Source organism: Sphaerodactylus townsendi, linkage group LG06 (genome assembly GCF_021028975.2).
Source record: "Sphaerodactylus townsendi isolate TG3544 linkage group LG06, MPM_Stown_v2.3, whole genome shotgun sequence".
Lineage (NCBI taxonomy): Eukaryota > Metazoa > Chordata > Lepidosauria > Squamata > Sphaerodactylidae > Sphaerodactylus > Sphaerodactylus townsendi.
This window is the reverse complement of record NC_059430.1, coordinates 28,710,668-28,735,293: the sequence shown is the minus strand read 5'-3', so window position 1 is coordinate 28,735,293 and position 24,626 is coordinate 28,710,668. Positions and strand designations below refer to the sequence as shown.

General features: G+C 63.0%; 1 protein-coding gene across 1 annotated transcript in view; it reads left to right on the top strand.

Moving 5' to 3' along the window:
• The window catches only part of PTN (pleiotrophin), a 105,384-nt gene that overhangs the window by 60,789 nt on the left and 19,969 nt on the right, over window positions 1-24,626 (top strand). The window contains exons 2-3 of the mRNA XM_048501312.1: window positions 16,820-16,929; window positions 18,555-18,728. Of these exons, the coding sequence (XP_048357269.1) occupies window positions 16,821-16,929; window positions 18,555-18,728 (283 nt within the window). The 5' untranslated portion in view covers window position 16,820. The remainder of the gene's footprint in view (window positions 1-16,819; window positions 16,930-18,554; window positions 18,729-24,626) is intronic.

The following is a 24,626-nucleotide window of genomic DNA, read 5'->3' as shown; positions in this document are numbered from 1 at the left end:
GCAACTAAACAGAAATTCAAAGGGAAGCCATTTTGTGATTTCTTTGTCCACACAGCAGTCACTTTATTATGAGATGTTGCCCACCATGCTTTTTCAAAAAAGATGGACATCTGGGATTATGCTAAAAAAATTGTGCACATCAATAAAACATTAAAAAAGACCCCCAATTCAATCATGTACACAATGGTGTCAAAATACAATGATATGAGCATAGCTAACTTACTGGGCAGGAGGAACTGCAAAAGAAAATAAAGCTGTGTCAAACCACACAAGTCACAGTTCCCGGAAATAATTTTAGGAATTTGTTGTAGTGAACCTCTGGAACCTTAAATGGGAAAAATCCAGTTATTCTGGTCTAGTAAGTCTTCATCTCTCTGATGTGCAGTGCAGGTAGAAGCAAGGAGATGTAGATTGAGCACTTTGAAATGAGCATCCCATGAACAACTCTAAGACAACACTGATTATACTGTGTGCACTCTCCTGCATTTAATTAGCTCCACATAGCCCTAATCAACCCTAACTATTTGCAATTAAAAGAGAAGCCTTCCAAATTAGAGTGCTCAATTTCCAGATGTGCATGGGTCCCAGAACCTCTCGCCTCTGAAATTTATTTGAAGCACTGCGCGTTTTGCAAGTGTATCTTCTTCACAGAAATTGAAATTATTTTTTTTACCTGTGAGTGATCTAACCGAGACCCTTTTTCCTATAAAAATATCCTGAGCGTTCTGAAAATCTAATATACTCTTAGAGCCTTAGAATTTATAAGTATGCTTCCCCAAATTATCTCTGTATGCTTCTCCCCAAATTTCTGACTTAAGAGAGACATAACAAAATTATGTATTTTCTTTAAAAAGGTATAAAAGAAGGAACGTGGAAATTGGGAAAACAAATTCCTTTTGTGCAGCCATAGAACAGAAAGTCAAACACAGTTCCTCTGTATTCAAGGGCCTATGCATTCATTCAGGACCATGGACAGCTCTACCCAACCATCCCTTTTACTCATATGGAGATCTTCTTGACATTCAAATGAATACTATGCCCATTGCTTCTTGAGAACTCCATGAATGCAGTCGACAGCATCCATGAAACTTTGGAGCTTTTAAAGTGAAAAGTCATATTTTAAAATACAGGTGTTTGAATATGAGTGTAATAAAGGAAATTTTGTCCTGGTAGTGCTGTTTTTGTCTGCACTTTGAAAAAAGTTGTTCCCAGTGTCAGATTTCTTTCACCAGGGCTGAAATACTCAAAAAATATTTTTAAAAATGGAGAAAATATGTCCTTAACTGAAAAACCAACTATACACATTTGTGATGCTGTACTTCACTAGTTTTTTAATTCATTCAGAGTTCTGATACGGGATAAATGTCTGCAATTAAAACCGAGCATGGTTCAGCTGAAACGTGGCAAAAAAGTGGAAATTTCTTGAGAAGTCAATTGTCGGGAGTGTTTTCAGACTCTTTTTCTTCTTATGCAGCCATGTGTGTGATTCACATGGCATGAACAAGATAGCCATAGACTAATTGTGAGGGTCTTATTGCAAGGCTCTCCTTTGAACAGTGGTCATGATCCAGTGGATCAGACTGACTCACGTAAGAAGTGTTGCATGCAAGCAATGGTCTGTGCATACAGCTTCCTGAAATCTCAGTCATTTGTGCATGCAAGCAGACCTACATTTTGTGAAACGAACTGTCCTTTCGACCCAGTGACCTCTTTTTTTCAAAAGCTGCTGTGATGGAGTGGAAGGGGAGTTTTAAATCCTCCGCAGCCATAAAGCTCTCTAGGTCACTTTATGTCACTCACTATCCTTCTGTCTAACCCGAAGTAGAGATTAAAACTGGATAACACAGTATACCCTGATGCTCTTAAAGAAAGAATTAGATGCAAACACAAGGATAAAATAAGAAGCTTCTTCTCTGGTTGAAACTTTATAAATAATTTCCAGTAAGCTTATAAACTTGGCTAGCTGAAAAGACTGCTGCTGTGTATCTCATACTTATATTCCCTCCATTTTATTTCCTTGTCCTCACCAGGAATCAGTGGTGAAATGAAGCATTTCTTCTCAGTAATGCCCATCCCTCACGCTCCTCCGGAGAAAAAATTTGCTATAGGGCACTTCTCCAAGGTGGCCTCTTTTTTTCTCATTATCCATCTCATGCTTTTATAACTCCAGCAGTTGAACTCTTATTATCTGCTTGTCCTTTGATTTGATTTTCCCTCTTCAGCACCTTCAACTGTCTTGTGAGCTTCACCCATCCCTTTAAAACTGTTCTGAATCCTTTCTGCTTTTATCTTGATCTTTACAGTGTGTCTTCACTGAAGTCCTATTCCCCCTCATTCAAAGACAGTGCAGCTATACAGGCTAAGAACATATGCAGCACCCTTAAATGGAAACAGGCTCAGTCAGATCAGATCTGACACAAATTATTCTTCCTTTTGAGTTCATTTTAAAAACCGTATTCATTTCCATTACTTACTGGTCCTCACCCTTTCTCTTGCCTCCCCATTTATTGTGTGAGCTTGACAGTTACCAGAGCTAGGGTCTCAAATACTGTTACAGGTTGTCGATCTCTATCCTCGCCCCTGCCTGCACTCTTGGACACTTTTGATGATGCTTCCAGTTTTCTGGGAAAATGGGAGGAAATATTTTTGGTCTGTGCTCCTTCCCTTCCTGGTCTGGTTGGCCACACTAATTCGGCAGTAGCAGAAATAACATGAATTCTAGCAGGAAAAGTAAGGAGAGGGTCTGTTAGCTTGTACTGGACTGGCTGATCTGCCCTAATACATGCACCTGTTATGGACTGCAAAGAAATGAGTGTTTTTGAATATGCAGGTCTGTCTGCTGCCATTGTTGTTTACCATTCAGAGAGAGGCACAGGAACAGGAGAAACCACCTGATTGGTTGTGACATCTTGCACTCTGATTGGCCTAATGGCTAGATGATGTGGGGGAGGAGGTTAACTTCCTGACAGAACATTTGGAGAGCTTTTGGTCTTTATAATTCCTGGTGTTAAGAGCTATCATGCCTTAGCTGAGTTTTTAAAACATAACATCAGCAAGGGGAGTAGTTCCATCATGATGTGACTAGATCAGGGGTCTGCAACCTGTGGCTCTCCAGATGTTAATGGACTACAAATTCCACCAGCCCCTGCCAACATGGCCAATTGGCCATGCTGGCAAGGGCTGATGGGATTTGTAGTCCATGAACATCTGGAAAGCCATAGGTTGCAGACCCCTGGACTAGAATTACTGATAGAAGCCTGCCAGCTGTGGTGAAGCCTGCCAGCTGTGGTGAAAACAGTTATATACAGACTGAGAGAGCTGGTAGATAAGTTTATAAAGGGGCCAAGCTGAAGGGCCGTATAAAACATTGGCCGTTTCCGCACGGCCTTTCTATGGCGCCCTGGGAACGGTAAAAACGCTGTTCCCAGGGAGCCATTTGCACAGGCGGCGCTGCTGCTAAGCAGCAGCGCCGACCTGGCGTCACTCCCCCTCCCCCAGGGCGGCGTCAAGCCGCCCTGAAAAACAACTCTTTAAAGGGTTGTTTTTCCCTCAACAGCGTGTTCCCGGCGGCGCGATGCGAACAGCACCGCCGGGAACACGCTGTTTCACCCCCCCCCCCCCCCACCCCCCCCCCCCCCCACCCCCCCCCCCCCCCACCCCCCCCCCCCCCCACCCCCCCCCCCCCCCACCCCCCCCCCCCCCCACCCCCCCCCCCCCCCACCCCCCCCCCCCCCCACCCCCCCCCCCCCCCACCCCCCCCCCCCCCCACCCCCCCCCCCCCCCACCCCCCCCCCCCCCCACCCCCCCCCCCCCCCACCCCCCCCCCCCCCCACCCCCCCCCCCCCCCACCCCCCCCCCCCCCCACCCCCCCCCCCCCCCACCCCCCCCCCCCCCCACCCCCCCCCCCCCCCACCCCCCCCCCCCCCCACCCCCCCCCCCCCCCACCCCCCCCCCCCCCCACCCCCCCCCCCCCCCACCCCCCCCCCCCCCCACCCCCCCCCCCCCCCACCCCCCCCCCCCCCCACCCCCCCCCCCCCCCACCCCCCCCCCCCCCCACCCCCCCCCCCCCCCACCCCCCCCCCCCCCCACCCCCCCCCCCCCCCACCCCCCCCCCCCCCCACCCCCCCCCCCCCCCACCCCCCCCCCCCCCCACCCCCCCCCCCCCCCACCCCCCCCCCCCCCCACCCCCCCCCCCCCCCACCCCCCCCCCCCCCCACCCCCCCCCCCCCCCACCCCCCCCCCCCCCCACCCCCCCCCCCCCCCACCCCCCCCCCCCCCCACCCCCCCCCCCCCCCACCCCCCCCCCCCCCCACCCCCCCCCCCCCCCACCCCCCCCCCCCCCCACCCCCCCCCCCCCCCACCCCCCCCCCCCCCCACCCCCCCCCCCCCCCACCCCCCCCCCCCCCCACCCCCCCCCCCCCCCACCCCCCCCCCCCCCCACCCCCCCCCCCCCCCACCCCCCCCCCCCCCCACCCCCCCCCCCCCCCACCCCCCCCCCCCCCCACCCCCCCCCCCCCCCACCCCCCCCCCCCCCCACCCCCCCCCCCCCCCACCCCCCCCCCCCCCCACCCCCCCCCCCCCCCACCCCCCCCCCCCCCCACCCCCCCCCCCCCCCACCCCCCCCCCCCCCCACCCCCCCCCCCCCCCACCCCCCCCCCCCCCCACCCCCCCCCCCCCCCACCCCCCCCCCCCCCCACCCCCCCCCCCCCCCACCCCCCCCCCCCCCCACCCCCCCCCCCCCCCACCCCCCCCCCCCCCCACCCCCCCCCCCCCCCACCCCCCCCCCCCCCCACCCCCCCCCCCCCCCACCCCCCCCCCCCCCCACCCCCCCCCCCCCCCACCCCCCCCCCCCCCCACCCCCCCCCCCCCCCACCCCCCCCCCCCCCCACCCCCCCCCCCCCCCACCCCCCCCCCCCCCCACCCCCCCCCCCCCCCACCCCCCCCCCCCCCCACCCCCCCCCCCCCCCACCCCCCCCCCCCCCCACCCCCCCCCCCCCCCACCCCCCCCCCCCCCCACCCCCCCCCCCCCCCACCCCCCCCCCCCCCCACCCCCCCCCCCCCCCACCCCCCCCCCCCCCCACCCCCCCCCCCCCCCACCCCCCCCCCCCCCCACCCCCCCCCCCCCCCACCCCCCCCCCCCCCCACCCCCCCCCCCCCCCACCCCCCCCCCCCCCCACCCCCCCCCCCCCCCACCCCCCCCCCCCCCCACCCCCCCCCCCCCCCACCCCCCCCCCCCCCCACCCCCCCCCCCCCCCACCCCCCCCCCCCCCCACCCCCCCCCCCCCCCACCCCCCCCCCCCCCCACCCCCCCCCCCCCCCACCCCCCCCCCCCCCCACCCCCCCCCCCCCCCACCCCCCCCCCCCCCCACCCCCCCCCCCCCCCACCCCCCCCCCCCCCCACCCCCCCCCCCCCCCACCCCCCCCCCCCCCCACCCCCCCCCCCCCCCACCCCCCCCCCCCCCCACCCCCCCCCCCCCCCACCCCCCCCCCCCCCCACCCCCCCCCCCCCCCACCCCCCCCCCCCCCCACCCCCCCCCCCCCCCACCCCCCCCCCCCCCCACCCCCCCCCCCCCCCACCCCCCCCCCCCCCCACCCCCCCCCCCCCCCACCCCCCCCCCCCCCCACCCCCCCCCCCCCCCACCCCCCCCCCCCCCCACCCCCCCCCCCCCCCACCCCCCCCCCCCCCCACCCCCCCCCCCCCCCACCCCCCCCCCCCCCCACCCCCCCCCCCCCCCACCCCCCCCCCCCCCCACCCCCCCCCCCCCCCACCCCCCCCCCCCCCCACCCCCCCCCCCCCCCACCCCCCCCCCCCCCCACCCCCCCCCCCCCCCACCCCCCCCCCCCCCCACCCCCCCCCCCCCCCACCCCCCCCCCCCCCCACCCCCCCCCCCCCCCACCCCCCCCCCCCCCCACCCCCCCCCCCCCCCACCCCCCCCCCCCCCCACCCCCCCCCCCCCCCACCCCCCCCCCCCCCCACCCCCCCCCCCCCCCACCCCCCCCCCCCCCCACCCCCCCCCCCCCCCACCCCCCCCCCCCCCCACCCCCCCCCCCCCCCACCCCCCCCCCCCCCCACCCCCCCCCCCCCCCACCCCCCCCCCCCCCCACCCCCCCCCCCCCCCACCCCCCCCCCCCCCCACCCCCCCCCCCCCCCACCCCCCCCCCCCCCCACCCCCCCCCCCCCCCACCCCCCCCCCCCCCCACCCCCCCCCCCCCCCACCCCCCCCCCCCCCCACCCCCCCCCCCCCCCACCCCCCCCCCCCCCCACCCCCCCCCCCCCCCACCCCCCCCCCCCCCCACCCCCCCCCCCCCCCACCCCCCCCCCCCCCCACCCCCCCCCCCCCCCACCCCCCCCCCCCCCCACCCCCCCCCCCCCCCACCCCCCCCCCCCCCCACCCCCCCCCCCCCCCACCCCCCCCCCCCCCCACCCCCCCCCCCCCCCACCCCCCCCCCCCCCCACCCCCCCCCCCCCCCACCCCCCCCCCCCCCCACCCCCCCCCCCCCCCACCCCCCCCCCCCCCCACCCCCCCCCCCCCCCACCCCCCCCCCCCCCCACCCCCCCCCCCCCCCACCCCCCCCCCCCCCCACCCCCCCCCCCCCCCACCCCCCCCCCCCCCCACCCCCCCCCCCCCCCACCCCCCCCCCCCCCCACCCCCCCCCCCCCCCACCCCCCCCCCCCCCCACCCCCCCCCCCCCCCACCCCCCCCCCCCCCCACCCCCCCCCCCCCCCACCCCCCCCCCCCCCCACCCCCCCCCCCCCCCACCCCCCCCCCCCCCCACCCCCCCCCCCCCCCACCCCCCCCCCCCCCCACCCCCCCCCCCCCCCACCCCCCCCCCCCCCCACCCCCCCCCCCCCCCACCCCCCCCCCCCCCCACCCCCCCCCCCCCCCACCCCCCCCCCCCCCCACCCCCCCCCCCCCCCACCCCCCCCCCCCCCCACCCCCCCCCCCCCCCACCCCCCCCCCCCCCCACCCCCCCCCCCCCCCACCCCCCCCCCCCCCCACCCCCCCCCCCCCCCACCCCCCCCCCCCCCCACCCCCCCCCCCCCCCACCCCCCCCCCCCCCCACCCCCCCCCCCCCCCACCCCCCCCCCCCCCCACCCCCCCCCCCCCCCACCCCCCCCCCCCCCCACCCCCCCCCCCCCCCACCCCCCCCCCCCCCCACCCCCCCCCCCCCCCACCCCCCCCCCCCCCCACCCCCCCCCCCCCCCACCCCCCCCCCCCCCCACCCCCCCCCCCCCCCACCCCCCCCCCCCCCCACCCCCCCCCCCCCCCACCCCCCCCCCCCCCCACCCCCCCCCCCCCCCACCCCCCCCCCCCCCCACCCCCCCCCCCCCCCACCCCCCCCCCCCCCCACCCCCCCCCCCCCCCACCCCCCCCCCCCCCCACCCCCCCCCCCCCCCACCCCCCCCCCCCCCCACCCCCCCCCCCCCCCACCCCCCCCCCCCCCCACCCCCCCCCCCCCCCACCCCCCCCCCCCCCCACCCCCCCCCCCCCCCACCCCCCCCCCCCCCCACCCCCCCCCCCCCCCACCCCCCCCCCCCCCCACCCCCCCCCCCCCCCACCCCCCCCCCCCCCCACCCCCCCCCCCCCCCACCCCCCCCCCCCCCCACCCCCCCCCCCCCCCACCCCCCCCCCCCCCCACCCCCCCCCCCCCCCACCCCCCCCCCCCCCCACCCCCCCCCCCCCCCACCCCCCCCCCCCCCCACCCCCCCCCCCCCCCACCCCCCCCCCCCCCCACCCCCCCCCCCCCCCACCCCCCCCCCCCCCCACCCCCCCCCCCCCCCACCCCCCCCCCCCCCCACCCCCCCCCCCCCCCACCCCCCCCCCCCCCCACCCCCCCCCCCCCCCACCCCCCCCCCCCCCCACCCCCCCCCCCCCCCACCCCCCCCCCCCCCCACCCCCCCCCCCCCCCACCCCCCCCCCCCCCCACCCCCCCCCCCCCCCACCCCCCCCCCCCCCCACCCCCCCCCCCCCCCACCCCCCCCCCCCCCCACCCCCCCCCCCCCCCACCCCCCCCCCCCCCCACCCCCCCCCCCCCCCACCCCCCCCCCCCCCCACCCCCCCCCCCCCCCACCCCCCCCCCCCCCCACCCCCCCCCCCCCCCACCCCCCCCCCCCCCCACCCCCCCCCCCCCCCACCCCCCCCCCCCCCCACCCCCCCCCCCCCCCACCCCCCCCCCCCCCCACCCCCCCCCCCCCCCACCCCCCCCCCCCCCCACCCCCCCCCCCCCCCACCCCCCCCCCCCCCCACCCCCCCCCCCCCCCACCCCCCCCCCCCCCCACCCCCCCCCCCCCCCACCCCCCCCCCCCCCCACCCCCCCCCCCCCCCACCCCCCCCCCCCCCCACCCCCCCCCCCCCCCACCCCCCCCCCCCCCCACCCCCCCCCCCCCCCACCCCCCCCCCCCCCCACCCCCCCCCCCCCCCACCCCCCCCCCCCCCCACCCCCCCCCCCCCCCACCCCCCCCCCCCCCCACCCCCCCCCCCCCCCACCCCCCCCCCCCCCCACCCCCCCCCCCCCCCACCCCCCCCCCCCCCCACCCCCCCCCCCCCCCACCCCCCCCCCCCCCCACCCCCCCCCCCCCCCACCCCCCCCCCCCCCCACCCCCCCCCCCCCCCACCCCCCCCCCCCCCCACCCCCCCCCCCCCCCACCCCCCCCCCCCCCCACCCCCCCCCCCCCCCACCCCCCCCCCCCCCCACCCCCCCCCCCCCCCACCCCCCCCCCCCCCCACCCCCCCCCCCCCCCACCCCCCCCCCCCCCCACCCCCCCCCCCCCCCACCCCCCCCCCCCCCCACCCCCCCCCCCCCCCACCCCCCCCCCCCCCCACCCCCCCCCCCCCCCACCCCCCCCCCCCCCCACCCCCCCCCCCCCCCACCCCCCCCCCCCCCCACCCCCCCCCCCCCCCACCCCCCCCCCCCCCCACCCCCCCCCCCCCCCACCCCCCCCCCCCCCCACCCCCCCCCCCCCCCACCCCCCCCCCCCCCCACCCCCCCCCCCCCCCACCCCCCCCCCCCCCCACCCCCCCCCCCCCCCACCCCCCCCCCCCCCCACCCCCCCCCCCCCCCACCCCCCCCCCCCCCCACCCCCCCCCCCCCCCACCCCCCCCCCCCCCCACCCCCCCCCCCCCCCACCCCCCCCCCCCCCCACCCCCCCCCCCCCCCACCCCCCCCCCCCCCCACCCCCCCCCCCCCCCACCCCCCCCCCCCCCCACCCCCCCCCCCCCCCACCCCCCCCCCCCCCCACCCCCCCCCCCCCCCACCCCCCCCCCCCCCCACCCCCCCCCCCCCCCACCCCCCCCCCCCCCCACCCCCCCCCCCCCCCACCCCCCCCCCCCCCCACCCCCCCCCCCCCCCACCCCCCCCCCCCCCCACCCCCCCCCCCCCCCACCCCCCCCCCCCCCCACCCCCCCCCCCCCCCACCCCCCCCCCCCCCCACCCCCCCCCCCCCCCACCCCCCCCCCCCCCCACCCCCCCCCCCCCCCACCCCCCCCCCCCCCCACCCCCCCCCCCCCCCACCCCCCCCCCCCCCCACCCCCCCCCCCCCCCACCCCCCCCCCCCCCCACCCCCCCCCCCCCCCACCCCCCCCCCCCCCCACCCCCCCCCCCCCCCACCCCCCCCCCCCCCCACCCCCCCCCCCCCCCACCCCCCCCCCCCCCCACCCCCCCCCCCCCCCACCCCCCCCCCCCCCCACCCCCCCCCCCCCCCACCCCCCCCCCCCCCCACCCCCCCCCCCCCCCACCCCCCCCCCCCCCCACCCCCCCCCCCCCCCACCCCCCCCCCCCCCCACCCCCCCCCCCCCCCACCCCCCCCCCCCCCCACCCCCCCCCCCCCCCACCCCCCCCCCCCCCCACCCCCCCCCCCCCCCACCCCCCCCCCCCCCCACCCCCCCCCCCCCCCACCCCCCCCCCCCCCCACCCCCCCCCCCCCCCACCCCCCCCCCCCCCCACCCCCCCCCCCCCCCACCCCCCCCCCCCCCCACCCCCCCCCCCCCCCACCCCCCCCCCCCCCCACCCCCCCCCCCCCCCACCCCCCCCCCCCCCCACCCCCCCCCCCCCCCACCCCCCCCCCCCCCCACCCCCCCCCCCCCCCACCCCCCCCCCCCCCCACCCCCCCCCCCCCCCACCCCCCCCCCCCCCCACCCCCCCCCCCCCCCACCCCCCCCCCCCCCCACCCCCCCCCCCCCCCACCCCCCCCCCCCCCCACCCCCCCCCCCCCCCACCCCCCCCCCCCCCCACCCCCCCCCCCCCCCACCCCCCCCCCCCCCCACCCCCCCCCCCCCCCACCCCCCCCCCCCCCCACCCCCCCCCCCCCCCACCCCCCCCCCCCCCCACCCCCCCCCCCCCCCACCCCCCCCCCCCCCCACCCCCCCCCCCCCCCACCCCCCCCCCCCCCCACCCCCCCCCCCCCCCACCCCCCCCCCCCCCCACCCCCCCCCCCCCCCACCCCCCCCCCCCCCCACCCCCCCCCCCCCCCACCCCCCCCCCCCCCCACCCCCCCCCCCCCCCACCCCCCCCCCCCCCCACCCCCCCCCCCCCCCACCCCCCCCCCCCCCCACCCCCCCCCCCCCCCACCCCCCCCCCCCCCCACCCCCCCCCCCCCCCACCCCCCCCCCCCCCCACCCCCCCCCCCCCCCACCCCCCCCCCCCCCCACCCCCCCCCCCCCCCACCCCCCCCCCCCCCCACCCCCCCCCCCCCCCACCCCCCCCCCCCCCCACCCCCCCCCCCCCCCACCCCCCCCCCCCCCCACCCCCCCCCCCCCCCACCCCCCCCCCCCCCCACCCCCCCCCCCCCCCACCCCCCCCCCCCCCCACCCCCCCCCCCCCCCACCCCCCCCCCCCCCCACCCCCCCCCCCCCCCACCCCCCCCCCCCCCCACCCCCCCCCCCCCCCACCCCCCCCCCCCCCCACCCCCCCCCCCCCCCACCCCCCCCCCCCCCCACCCCCCCCCCCCCCCACCCCCCCCCCCCCCCACCCCCCCCCCCCCCCACCCCCCCCCCCCCCCACCCCCCCCCCCCCCCACCCCCCCCCCCCCCCACCCCCCCCCCCCCCCACCCCCCCCCCCCCCCACCCCCCCCCCCCCCCACCCCCCCCCCCCCCCACCCCCCCCCCCCCCCACCCCCCCCCCCCCCCACCCCCCCCCCCCCCCACCCCCCCCCCCCCCCACCCCCCCCCCCCCCCACCCCCCCCCCCCCCCACCCCCCCCCCCCCCCACCCCCCCCCCCCCCCACCCCCCCCCCCCCCCACCCCCCCCCCCCCCCACCCCCCCCCCCCCCCACCCCCCCCCCCCCCCACCCCCCCCCCCCCCCACCCCCCCCCCCCCCCACCCCCCCCCCCCCCCACCCCCCCCCCCCCCCACCCCCCCCCCCCCCCACCCCCCCCCCCCCCCACCCCCCCCCCCCCCCACCCCCCCCCCCCCCCACCCCCCCCCCCCCCCACCCCCCCCCCCCCCCACCCCCCCCCCCCCCCACCCCCCCCCCCCCCCACCCCCCCCCCCCCCCACCCCCCCCCCCCCCCACCCCCCCCCCCCCCCACCCCCCCCCCCCCCCACCCCCCCCCCCCCCCACCCCCCCCCCCCCCCACCCCCCCCCCCCCCCACCCCCCCCCCCCCCCACCCCCCCCCCCCCCCACCCCCCCCCCCCCCCACCCCCCCCCCCCCCCACCCCCCCCCCCCCCCACCCCCCCCCCCCCCCACCCCCCCCCCCCCCCACCCCCCCCCCCCCCCACCCCCCCCCCCCCCCACCCCCCCCCCCCCCCACCCCCCCCCCCCCCCACCCCCCCCCCCCCCCACCCCCCCCCCCCCCCACCCCCCCCCCCCCCCACCCCCCCCCCCCCCCACCCCCCCCCCCCCCCACCCCCCCCCCCCCCCACCCCCCCCCCCCCCCACCCCCCCCCCCCCCCACCCCCCCCCCCCCCCACCCCCCCCCCCCCCCACCCCCCCCCCCCCCCACCCCCCCCCCCCCCCACCCCCCCCCCCCCCCACCCCCCCCCCCCCCCACCCCCCCCCCCCCCCACCCCCCCCCCCCCCCACCCCCCCCCCCCCCCACCCCCCCCCCCCCCCACCCCCCCCCCCCCCCACCCCCCCCCCCCCCCACCCCCCCCCCCCCCCACCCCCCCCCCCCCCCACCCCCCCCCCCCCCCACCCCCCCCCCCCCCCACCCCCCCCCCCCCCCACCCCCCCCCCCCCCCACCCCCCCCCCCCCCCACCCCCCCCCCCCCCCACCCCCCCCCCCCCCCACCCCCCCCCCCCCCCACCCCCCCCCCCCCCCACCCCCCCCCCCCCCCACCCCCCCCCCCCCCCACCCCCCCCCCCCCCCACCCCCCCCCCCCCCCACCCCCCCCCCCCCCCACCCCCCCCCCCCCCCACCCCCCCCCCCCCCCACCCCCCCCCCCCCCCACCCCCCCCCCCCCCCACCCCCCCCCCCCCCCACCCCCCCCCCCCCCCACCCCCCCCCCCCCCCACCCCCCCCCCCCCCCACCCCCCCCCCCCCCCACCCCCCCCCCCCCCCACCCCCCCCCCCCCCCACCCCCCCCCCCCCCCACCCCCCCCCCCCCCCACCCCCCCCCCCCCCCACCCCCCCCCCCCCCCACCCCCCCCCCCCCCCACCCCCCCCCCCCCCCACCCCCCCCCCCCCCCACCCCCCCCCCCCCCCACCCCCCCCCCCCCCCACCCCCCCCCCCCCCCACCCCCCCCCCCCCCCACCCCCCCCCCCCCCCACCCCCCCCCCCCCCCACCCCCCCCCCCCCCCACCCCCCCCCCCCCCCACCCCCCCCCCCCCCCACCCCCCCCCCCCCCCACCCCCCCCCCCCCCCACCCCCCCCCCCCCCCACCCCCCCCCCCCCCCACCCCCCCCCCCCCCCACCCCCCCCCCCCCCCACCCCCCCCCCCCCCCACCCCCCCCCCCCCCCACCCCCCCCCCCCCCCACCCCCCCCCCCCCCCACCCCCCCCCCCCCCCACCCCCCCCCCCCCCCACCCCCCCCCCCCCCCACCCCCCCCCCCCCCCACCCCCCCCCCCCCCCACCCCCCCCCCCCCCCACCCCCCCCCCCCCCCACCCCCCCCCCCCCCCACCCCCCCCCCCCCCCACCCCCCCCCCCCCCCACCCCCCCCCCCCCCCACCCCCCCCCCCCCCCACCCCCCCCCCCCCCCACCCCCCCCCCCCCCCACCCCCCCCCCCCCCCACCCCCCCCCCCCCCCACCCCCCCCCCCCCCCACCCCCCCCCCCCCCCACCCCCCCCCCCCCCCACCCCCCCCCCCCCCCACCCCCCCCCCCCCCCACCCCCCCCCCCCCCCACCCCCCCCCCCCCCCACCCCCCCCCCCCCCCACCCCCCCCCCCCCCCACCCCCCCCCCCCCCCACCCCCCCCCCCCCCCACCCCCCCCCCCCCCCACCCCCCCCCCCCCCCACCCCCCCCCCCCCCCACCCCCCCCCCCCCCCACCCCCCCCCCCCCCCACCCCCCCCCCCCCCCACCCCCCCCCCCCCCCACCCCCCCCCCCCCCCACCCCCCCCCCCCCCCACCCCCCCCCCCCCCCACCCCCCCCCCCCCCCACCCCCCCCCCCCCCCACCCCCCCCCCCCCCCACCCCCCCCCCCCCCCACCCCCCCCCCCCCCCTGTGGCTGGCATCTTCAGAGGATCCTCTGAAGATGCCAGCCACAGATGCAGGCGAAACGTCAGGAGAGAATGCTTCTAGAACACGGCCATACAGCCCGGAAACCACACAGCACCCTTGTATTGTATTGTTTTTTTATACCTGGAACTGTCTAGAGCTGAGAGAGAACTTTCCTTTCCTCTTAATAAAATTTTAAAATCTGAACTGTTTGAGAGTATTTGGATAAAGAAACCCTGGTTTCAGTGCATTACTGGTAAGATACTCTGCTTTGGGTAACCTTTTCACACAGATGTATAAACCAATGGTGTCTTCATAGACCCGCTGAGCACTCAGAATGATCAGAAACCCCAGCATATTATTATTTATTATTATTATTATTTATTTAATTTGTATACCGCCCGATCCCCGAAGGATTGCCTCTGAACCCCTCCCTCCTCCCTGTGGTTGTCCACTGTTGAGCCTCCATTTTTCTCTCTGAACTTCTTTGTGCATGTAGTTAATGGAGAATAAAATGTGGGAAAAAACATTTTTAAACAGAAGGCATATATCCAAACAATTTGGGTTTCACAGTCAAATGACAGATGTGCTTTTGGTATCATTTGTCATCATCCACGAACATTTTTTTATGGTGTTCTTAGAATATTTCTAGTTTGAGAAACTGCTATTTATTATTGAAAGCCTTTTTCCATAATGTTTGTTTTCAAATGTTTTGCTTGAAGAGACAACAAAGCAGTTACAATTACTTTTTTGCTGCTTGTGAACATGTCCAATGTTGTTTTCATGGTGTTATGAATATAATAGAAATGTTCGACCCAAACTGTGGCTGTACTGAGCGATTGCGAATAGTGAAATCAGCACATTCTGGCAGCAGAACTGATTGTCAAAAAATAGAGGACATCTTACTTAATATTCAGATTGCAATGATGCTTTCTAATTCCCTGGTGTCCACTTGGGATGTTCATGTGTGTAGGGCATATGTGGAAAACCTTAGGCTGAATTTAGCCAGGGCAATAAAATAATCAGAAGAGATGAGCTCTGGCTAGATTAGAATAAATGACATCAGTCTTTAAGGTGCCACTGGACCTCTACTTTATTTCACCAAAATAAAAACATAGAAAGACTTGATATAGAGGTAAATTGGCTAAATTTGAATAGATAATTATTTTGAATAGATAAATTTGAATAGTAATTATTTTGAATAGATAAATTTGAATATATAAATTTGAATAGCTAATTATTGTCATTGATTGGTTCGTCCTTCAAGAGACATGTTTATAAGGCCTGCTCCCTAAGCTGAGGGATTCTGGTAGAAAATTCTGTTGTAGCAAATTCTGGGTGTTTGGTTGGGGGGGATGGCAGTGTCTGGAGAGTTTAAGGAAGTGTGATGTCACTTCTCATTAATGCTCTAGGCTGTCTCCCAAATGTTTATGGTTTCTATATTAAAGACTAAAGAAAATTCATAGGCCCCTTCCGCACATGCAAAATAATGCGTTTTCAAACCACTTTCACAAGTGTTTGCAAGTGGAGTTTGCCATTCCGCACAGCTTCAAAGAGCAACGAAAGCAGTTTGAAAGTGCATTATTCGGCATGTGCAGAATGAGCCATAGAGTAGCATTACATGGAAGCCGCTTTTATCTTGCTGTTCAGTTTCTCAGAGATAGCAAATTGAGCTGGGTGTGTGTTAATACCAGCCTCCAGAAAGGTAAATAGAAGACCTAGATTCAGGTGGTAACTTTCCCCAATGAAAACTCATAGGAACTTAACTTATGGGAAAGATAACATAAATTGTGATGTATATATTTTGCCCTTGTTCTTCATTTCACTGAAGAACAGCCCAGATCAACCATGTGCTATGTCTTGGATCCTGCTGAAGTAAAGACCTTACAGTTGAAATACAGAGATCAGGCTAGACATTTAGAGTAAGGAACATACCTAGTTATTATGGTTGCCAACTTCCTGAGGATGGCTGGTGATCTCCTGGGATTACAACTGATTTCCAGGTGACAAAGAACACTTCACTGGGAGAAAATGGCCACTTGGGAAGGTGGACTTGAGGGCATCACACCTCACTGAAGCAACCCCCCTCCTCAAATCCCCTCCTCCTCAGGCTCTGCCTCTAAAATCTCCAGGTATTTCCCAGCCTGGAGCTGGCAACTCTACTAGTTATATATGATGTCATCTCTTCCTGTGCTGGAATTTATTTGATGATTCCCTTAATATATTCCCCATTCCAGTCTCTATTGCTTCATCCTATTTCAAATTTGAATAACCTTATGTCTTTATTTTGATTGCTGTAGGGATGTGGTTTTGACTGCTCCCCACACATACTTTGGAGCTGCTCAGCAAAATTACTCAGCAAGTTAATATTGTCCCCATCCCCCAGCTGCTAGTGTAACTTGTATAAGTCAGAGTGGTGAGGCTTGGGTAAAATGCAGAATTCAGTCCCTTGGGTTTTGGAGAGTCAATTCTGATTCTGACTTTGGTGGCAGCTTTACCCCTTCTCCTTATCCCATGATTTGGGAGGGGCTACAGTTCAGTCCTGGTCACCACAATGCCATGGCATTTCTTCTTCTTCCCTCATTCCTTTTATTGACTGCACAAAATTAGTTGAAATCACAGTACTAAATCTGGGAAGATGACATAATGGGTCCTCACATAGACGAGCATAGCCAACGAGAGGACAAAAGACCAAAGACAATGAGGGGAAAGTGGAAAAAAGAAAATGGCGGTGACAGGAAGAGGCAGCCGGAAGAACAGAAGGATTCCAGATGGCAGTGGAACATTGTGACTAGTGAATGAATTTTACCTTTTTGGCAGTTATTTTGACTGCTTTGAAGATGCTCAAGTTAATGAAAATGTCAGTTAGAGAACATTTTCTGAAGCTTTCTGAAGCTTTCTGAAGCTTAGAATTCTTAGGATACCTAGAACATGAACTTGAAACCTTATGCCAAAGGAAAAAATAGTATACACAAAAATGTTAAAAAGTATGACCATGCTGGTTTCCCACAATATAATAAGAATTCCAAGGCAAGGTAAATAGAACTTCTTACACGCATATAGGATACTTTTCTTAATAATCTCACTTTGTTTGTTCCCTTTGTGCATTAATATCCTCATGCATAAGCCTATTTACTATACAATATATGTACTTCTTGGGAATTTTCCCTGTGCACTGATGTCTAACCTGATCTACTTTTTCCTTATTAATCCACAGAATGCAGAAACAGCAAGAACAATGTCAGATGTTTACAGTTGTCCTCTTCACTTTTATTGTCCTGCTAGCAGCTGTGAGCACTACTGAAGCTGGAAAAAAGGAAAAACCAGGTAAGGGACTATTTCATTCCTATGAATTAATAATGTTTGGATTTAACCCCCACCTACCGCAAATATACTAGTTATCTAACAAACTTTTAGGTGAATCACTAGATCACAGAGATGGAAATACTAACCAACGTCATCAAGTTTAACTTGTAAAGAGCCATTAATTTCTGTGGGAGTAGACCTGATCCATGGAGTTCATTTTCCCATAGAAAATAATCAGCCTTTAAAATAAAAAAACAGATTCCCCACTAAACTGCTGCTTGCTTGGGCTTGCTTCCACTTCCTTGTTTCCATGCAATGTCCATTGGGGAAGGTTGCTTGCTGCTTTTGGGGGGGGGGCATATTTGGTCAATTGTTACTTTGCTAGACCATGTCAGCTTCATTTTACAAGGTCCATTGTTCTAACAATAGACCTTCAGTATTAAAATTAAATAAAAGGAAGCCCTTCTGATCATTCTGAAATGATGGCCCGAAGAGTGGGAGGAACTGCTGAGTTATGGGTGGAGGAAGGAGCAAAATAGCCTGAAGAAACCTTAACACATATTGGTCTTGCTCACTGTCCCTGCAATGTTGGAAGCTGCCCTTATGCTAGAACCAGGGGGCATTCATTGAAAATGCTGGGGGGAAGAATTAGGACTAATAAAAGGAAACACTTCTTCACGCAATGTGTGATTGGTGTTTGGAATATGCTGCCACAGGAGGTGGTGATGGCCACTAACCTGGATAGCTTTAAAAGGGGCTTGGACAGATTTATGGAGGAGAAGTCAATTTATGGCTACCAATCTTGATCCTCTTTGATCTGAGATTGCAAATGCCTTAACAGACCAGGTGATCGGGAGCAACAGCCGCAGAAGGCCATTGCTTTCACATCCTGCATGTGAGCTCCCAAAGGCACCTGGTGGGCCACTGCGAGTAGCAGAGAGCTGGACTAGATGGACTCTGGTCTGATCCAGCTGGCTTGTTCTTATGTTCTTATGTTCTAAACTCACAAGGAGAAGGGCAGCCTATACATTAATGATGATGATGATGATAGTGACCCTATGATCCCCTATTGCCCAACACATCAAAGTTTCCCTGGCTTCCTTAACTCACACAACAAAGTAACTTTATTCCTTGCAGTCAAGAGGACATTGGTCAGCTCTGAGTTCCAGATCAGAAGTGATTTGTTGCTTTGTATGGACATATATCACTGTTAATTATAACATGAAAGTTGATCAAAATATCAACAAATAGAAAAAAAGAAAGAAATCAAATAGGGAATATTTGCTCCTATCACACTTAACAGTTTAGATTCTGTACTACGGGTTGGATCCAGTCTAAGCTTTCTGCTAATGGAAGGGAAGATGTCTTGAATTTCTGCCTATTGTTCTTTATGCGCCAGATTTCCAATTCCTCTCATGTCTTTCTTGAGGGTGTGCTGTCTCCCAGGAACAGCAGGGGAGATCCGGGGGCCACTGTAGAAGCCCGGATAGTGTTCTGCTGGCAGAAGCACCTTCCACTGGCAAAACTTCCATGTGGACCCAACCCTACAAATCTTTGTGTTTTGAACATTGGTCAAGATGTACTTCTTTTCTTAAGCATGTCCTGACCTTTCTTTCCTAATGTTTGTCCCTTGTGGTTCTTTCCAGAGAAGAAGGTGAAGAAGTCTGATTGTGGGGAATGGCAGTGGAGTGTGTGCGTTCCTACTAGTGGAGATTGCGGGTTAGGGACCCGCGAGGGAACTCGCAGTGGAGCTGATTGCAAACAAACTATGAAGACGCAAAGGTGTAAGATCCCCTGCAACTGGAAGAAGCAGTTTGGAGGTAATGACCGTTGGGACTGCAATAAGTGTTATGCTCAGGAGGATTTGAAATGGAGCCTAGTATCCTTGGGTATTGGCTGTGGCAAAGTTAAGTTACATGAGTGGGCTTGGCCAAAGACTGTATTTTACCAAAACAAGTATCCCCTTGGAGGGTGGGCATTGTCTTCTTGCATCTCCGTTGATGAGGGGCCTAGGTACCCTGACCTTTTTTTTGCTGTCAAGTCTCAGCTGACTTATGGAAACCCCATGGACTTTTCAAGATGAGAGATATTCAGCTTTGCCTCTGATCTGGACTTCCTTTGTGGTCTCCCATTCAAACGCTAACCAGGGCTGACCCTGCTTAGCTTCCAAGATCTGACAAAATTGGGCTACTCTGGGCTATCCCTGGCCTATTCCAATCCTTCAGTGGCCTTGGATGTACAAGATATTTTTGTTACTCTCCTTATTAAATCTGCTGTGAACTATTTGTTAAATATAGTTAACCACAACTAGAATCTGTGTTAAATGCAATTAAACACAATTAGAATCAAGCCGCTGTTGTGACTTTTCTGAGTTGCATGGCCGTAATCTGGTGGTTTTGCCTCCCAACCTCTTGACACGAAGAGAAACACAGCTTACCATGACATGCCTCTCAACATGCCAGCCACAGATGTGGGACAAATGTTAGCAACTAAAACCCCCAGACCACGGCCACACAGCCTGGAAAACCCACAACAGCCAGTTGCTGTAAACTATTCATCATTTTGGTAGTCTTTGCCCTAGGATCCAGAAACATGATCAGCTGAATCCAAAAGTCCAGGTGTCTGGATGCAGTGCCATGGCCGTGCAGACTCACCAGGTCCCAAGGAGGCTTTCCATCAGTGTGGGGAGGCTAAACATGCAAACATTCTCCCCACTGCTTGAAAGCCCCCATTGGGCTTAATGGAGTTGTGCCACCAAAAAGGTGGCATGAGTCCAAAGCCACTGCTACTGGCACAACAGGGGTAATGGCCAGGTGGAATCTGACTAGCATTGACTGCTCCCAGGCCATGTCCCTGGACTACTCCTGGGGGTGCAGGGATGCTAGCGCAACATTCAGCACTGCATCCTACTGCTGTTCATGGCTGTAGCAGCCAACTGCTGGGGGACTTGACATTTCACCGAAGCAAGTGCCCTAGGGAGGGCAAATCCAGTAGCAGATTTGCCCCCCCCTTTGGATGGGACCATATTACTAAATTTTATTTTGTGTATACATCTTTGTGTTTGCCCCCTGACTACTGGCAAGGGGACATTTTTCCTATGCTGTATCTCTGCAGCCAGGTATCTTCCAAGAGTGGTTTCCATTCAGTGAACTGTGTTTTGTAAATTCGGGTGTCACCATCAACCGCAATTAATACAAACTACTTGTTTGAAATCCCAGTTAGGTGCAAATGAAAAAAAAGGGGGTTTATAGGCCCACATTCATTTGGATGTCACAACTGAATAGGGTTTGGTCATCTCATGGTTTCCAACCTGCAGCCTATTATGATGTTTGAATGTAGTCATATTATCAAAGACGTGGAAGATACGCTTGGAGTCATATTTGTAGTGGCACAGGAAAAAAAACACACAGATGAATGTGTAAGCTTCATTAATCTCTCCAGGAGTTGAAAAATGATCAGAGCAAATGCATTTTTAAAGGTGGCCAAGTTAGGTGAACAGGGTTAATTAGCTCATCAAAGTCTTGAAGGCAAAAAAAGATCTCAAGCAAAAGTGGGTGAATCAGATGAGATTGTTAAAAGATAAAATAAATGAAACAGAAATTACAATCAGCAGTCTGTTGCCTTCATTTGTGGCAAATTTGACAGAACAATCTTATTAAATTAGACCTTTTGTTCTGATGTGAACGTCAGGAAGTTCCTGTATTTTCTTTCTAACAGAGAACAGAGATGGGGAGTAGGGAAGCCTGGTGAACTATAGTACTAGCAATATGTTGTTCTCTGGCAAAATAATAGGCATATGCAGAGAGGTGGGTAGGTTGATAATTCAGTTTCACAATCAGAATTAGTCATTACAATTCAGTTTATTGGCACAATTTTTTGTTATGATCTGCACAACAGATTTACGCATTGAGAGAAATAATACGGGATATTTGGTAGAGCAAGGGAAGATGTTTAGGAAAGTTTTACTCTTTGCTAAATCCAAGGTTAAATTGCTGAACTGCAGTGCATTCTGAGAACATTTGTTGTATTTATTTTGCATATGTTATAATTAACAGTGATATATGTCCATATGAAGAAACAAATCAGTTGTGATCTGGCTGATCATTTAAAGAGAACTCATGTTCTCTTGGCTGCAAGGAAATAAAGTTACTTTGCTGTGTGAGTTAAGATAGTTTGGGAAACCTTGATGTGCTATTGGTAGTTGGGCAGTAGGGGATCATAGGGTCACTATTATTATTAATGAATAGGCTGCCCTTCCCCTTGTCAGTTTAGGGCACCTTCCAACATCAAGTGTTAATAATAAAAACAATAGAATATGCCCACCAAGCTTGGGTTCTTTTGAACCCCATCCAAAGCAAAGGCAGAGGGGCTGAATTCTCTTCAGAAAGCGGCACACTGGCTGTGCCAGCGGATTCTCCCTCCCTAGGGCTCTTCCCCAACAAAGGGGTGATTCTGCTGGCATGCAGTCACTGCCACGTCTCACCCCAGCACCACTGGTGGGGGCAGGGAGGAGCTGACATTAGTCATCTCCCTGCTTTTGCCAGGGGTATGCCCAACAGGCTGTGGGTGCATTGAAACCAGCCTTTGGGAGTGGCAGCCGGGTGCAGCCATGGTACCATGTTCGGGCACCCAGTTCATGGATGAGGTTGCCTATGTCCAATAGGTTGACAGTTAAATTGTACCCCAGAAATCATCATTCATTTACACCCAGTGTTGAGGAAAGGGAAAAGGGAAATGGGGAAAATAGGAGAGGGAAAGGAATTATGACACAATACAACAGAAAATGTCTATGTATCTGTTGAAGGAAGCTTTGACTCTTGAAAGCTTGTACCTTGTTGGACTCAAATCTAACAGAAAATAGGTTAAATTAGTTTTATTTATTTAAAATCATTTAAAGTAATTAAGTGGCTGATCATTTAAAGTAATTAAGTGTCTGATCTATCTATGTCACTACTTATTTTAATAAGCTGGCATCCACCAGGTCTGCCTTTTGAATTGATCCACCCCAGCTCCCAACTCAGCCAGCATTTACACCAACCTAGCTTATAACGACCTGCACAGCCATGTGCACAGAGTGGCGCCCAGTTTCATCCCTTTCCCTAGATGTGCTGCAAAGCTTCTGCCAGGTTCAGACAATGCATCATTCAGTACAAAGCTGTGGTTAGGGCTGCCAGGTTCCCATTAGCCTCCTGTGAAGGATGGGAGGATACGGTTTTCAGAGCATGGGAAGGCAGGGACCTCAGTGGGGTACAATGCCACCAAGTCTGCCTTCCAAGGCCTCCTCTTTCTTTGGGGGGAAGTGATTTATGTAGTCTGGAGATGAGCAGTAATTCTGGGGGGAAAACCAGGTCCCATCTGGAAGCAGTCATTCCTACCTGTGAACCAGGGGTGTACTTTGTTGGGCATGGGGGGGAAAGGCTAATAACATCATCAAGCTAAGCAGAAAATGTTCTGCTCCTTGATTCTAGCTCCTCATCCTTAGATTTCACTCCTTTTCTGGGAAAACTGAAATAGGTGAACAGGACCACTGTAAACAGAGCTACACTATTCTAATTAAGGTCAATTGGCTTGGGAAGGAGCAACTTTGCTTAGGAGGGATCGCATTAGAACATAAGAACATAAGAACTAGTCTGCTGGATCAGACCAGAGTCCATCTAGTCCAGCATTCTGCTACTCGCAGTGGCCCACCAGGTGCCTTTTGGAGCTCACATGCAGGATGTGAAAGCAATGGCCTTCTGCTGCTGCTGCTGCTCCTGAGCACCTGGTCTGCTAAGGCATTTGCAATCTGAGATTAAGGAGGATCAAGATTGGTAGCCATAGATTCACTTCTCCTCCATAAATCTGTCCAAGCCCTTTTTAAAGCTATCCAGGTTAGTGGCCATCACCACCTCCTGTGGCAGCGTATTCCAAACACCAATCACATGTTGTGTGAAGAAGTGTTTCCTTTTATTAGTCCTAATTCTTCCCCCCAGCATTTTCAATGAATGCCCCCTGGTTCTAGTATTGTGAGAAAGAGAGAAACATTTCTCTCTGTCAACATTTTCTACCCCATGCATAATTTTATAGACTTCAATCATATCCCCCCTCAGACGTCTCCTCTCCAAACTAAAGAGTCCCAAACGCTGCAGCCTCTCCTCATAAGGAAGATGCTCTAATCCTTCAATCATCCTTGTTGCCCTTCTCTGCACTTTTTCTATCTCCTCAATATCCTTTTTGAGATGTGGCGACCAGAACTGAACACAGTACTCCAAGTGTGGTCGCACCACTGCTTTATATAAGGGCATGACAATCCTTGCAGTTTTATTATCAACTCCTTTCCTAATTATCCCCAGCATAGAGTTTGCCTTTTTCACAGCTGCTATGCATTGAGTTGACATTCCCATGGAACTATCCACTAAGACGCCCAAATCCCTTTCCTGGTCTGCGACTGATAACACTGACCCCTGTAGCGTGTATGTGAAGTTTGGATTTTTTGCCCCTATGTGCATCACTTTACATTTTGCTACATTGAACTGCATTTGCCATTTCTGAGCCCACTCACCTAATTTATCAAGGTCCGCTTGGAGCTCTTCACAATCCTTTGTGGTTCTCACCACCCTACATAATTTGGTATCATCTACAAACTTGGCCGCTGAAACTTCAGACCAGAACCCCAAAACTGTCATTCTTCTTCTGGAAATTGTAACTTTTGCAATTTGTCAAGGCTTTGCTCACGATTCCGTGATAAGTCAGGAAAATTTGTTTACCTAAGGCCCCTTCTGCACACGCAAAATAATGCGTTTTCAAACCACTTTGAAAGTGGATTTTGCTATTCCGCACAGCTTCAAAGAGCACTGAAAGCAGTTTGAAAGTGCATTATTCTGCATGTGCGGAATGAGCCTAAGTTTGTGGTAAGTGGGCACTGATGCAGCCCCATCTACAAAACTGTGCATGGTTGCGTTTCAAGATGTCATTGAAAATAGAAGATTCAAAAGTAACTACAAAGAATGTGAAGACTATGGAGTGTATATCACATAAGAGAGGTCCAAAGAACTGAGCACGCTTGAGATCAGGCAAAGACCACTTACACGGCAGTCCAACTGAATTAGGCTGGAGCAACTTTGCTTAGGATTGCAATGAGTGAATTAATAAAACATCTAAAAGGCTGCCTTGAAGATGAAAAACAACAGCTGTTCACTCCTGTCCCTGTGAGAATGGCAGAAATAATGAGTTCAACATATGGCATCACAATCTGAAGCAAAGTGACTACATAGTAGAGGAATGGGATCAATTGCTACCCGGAGTGGAGAATATACAACATGACTTGGACAGTTGTTTTAAAGGAAGTAAGCTCTCAGGTAATACTCAGCATCTCCAGTTAAAAGGATCAGATAGTAGGCAATGTGGAAGTCCTCATCCTGTCTAGCTCCTGCCAGTTTTAGATTACAATGGCCTTAATGGTCCAGAGGTCTGATTCAGTAGTTTTGTGTGTTCACCTCTTGCTTTCTTGGTTTTTATGCAACAGGTGAAGGCATTATTGTCTTGGAGAGCATTTGGCATTTGAGAGCTGTTGTTTCGTTTGGATTTGGCTCCTGTTGCGGTTCTGATTTGTTTGCCTTACATTAACATTTTTATTGCTATTGCTGCTTTGAAGTAACTGTACTCTGTTTTGAGGTTATTAATGTTTGTTGAGTCTCCTGAAAATATATTCCAAAAGGTAGGCTAGATGTATTTTAGAA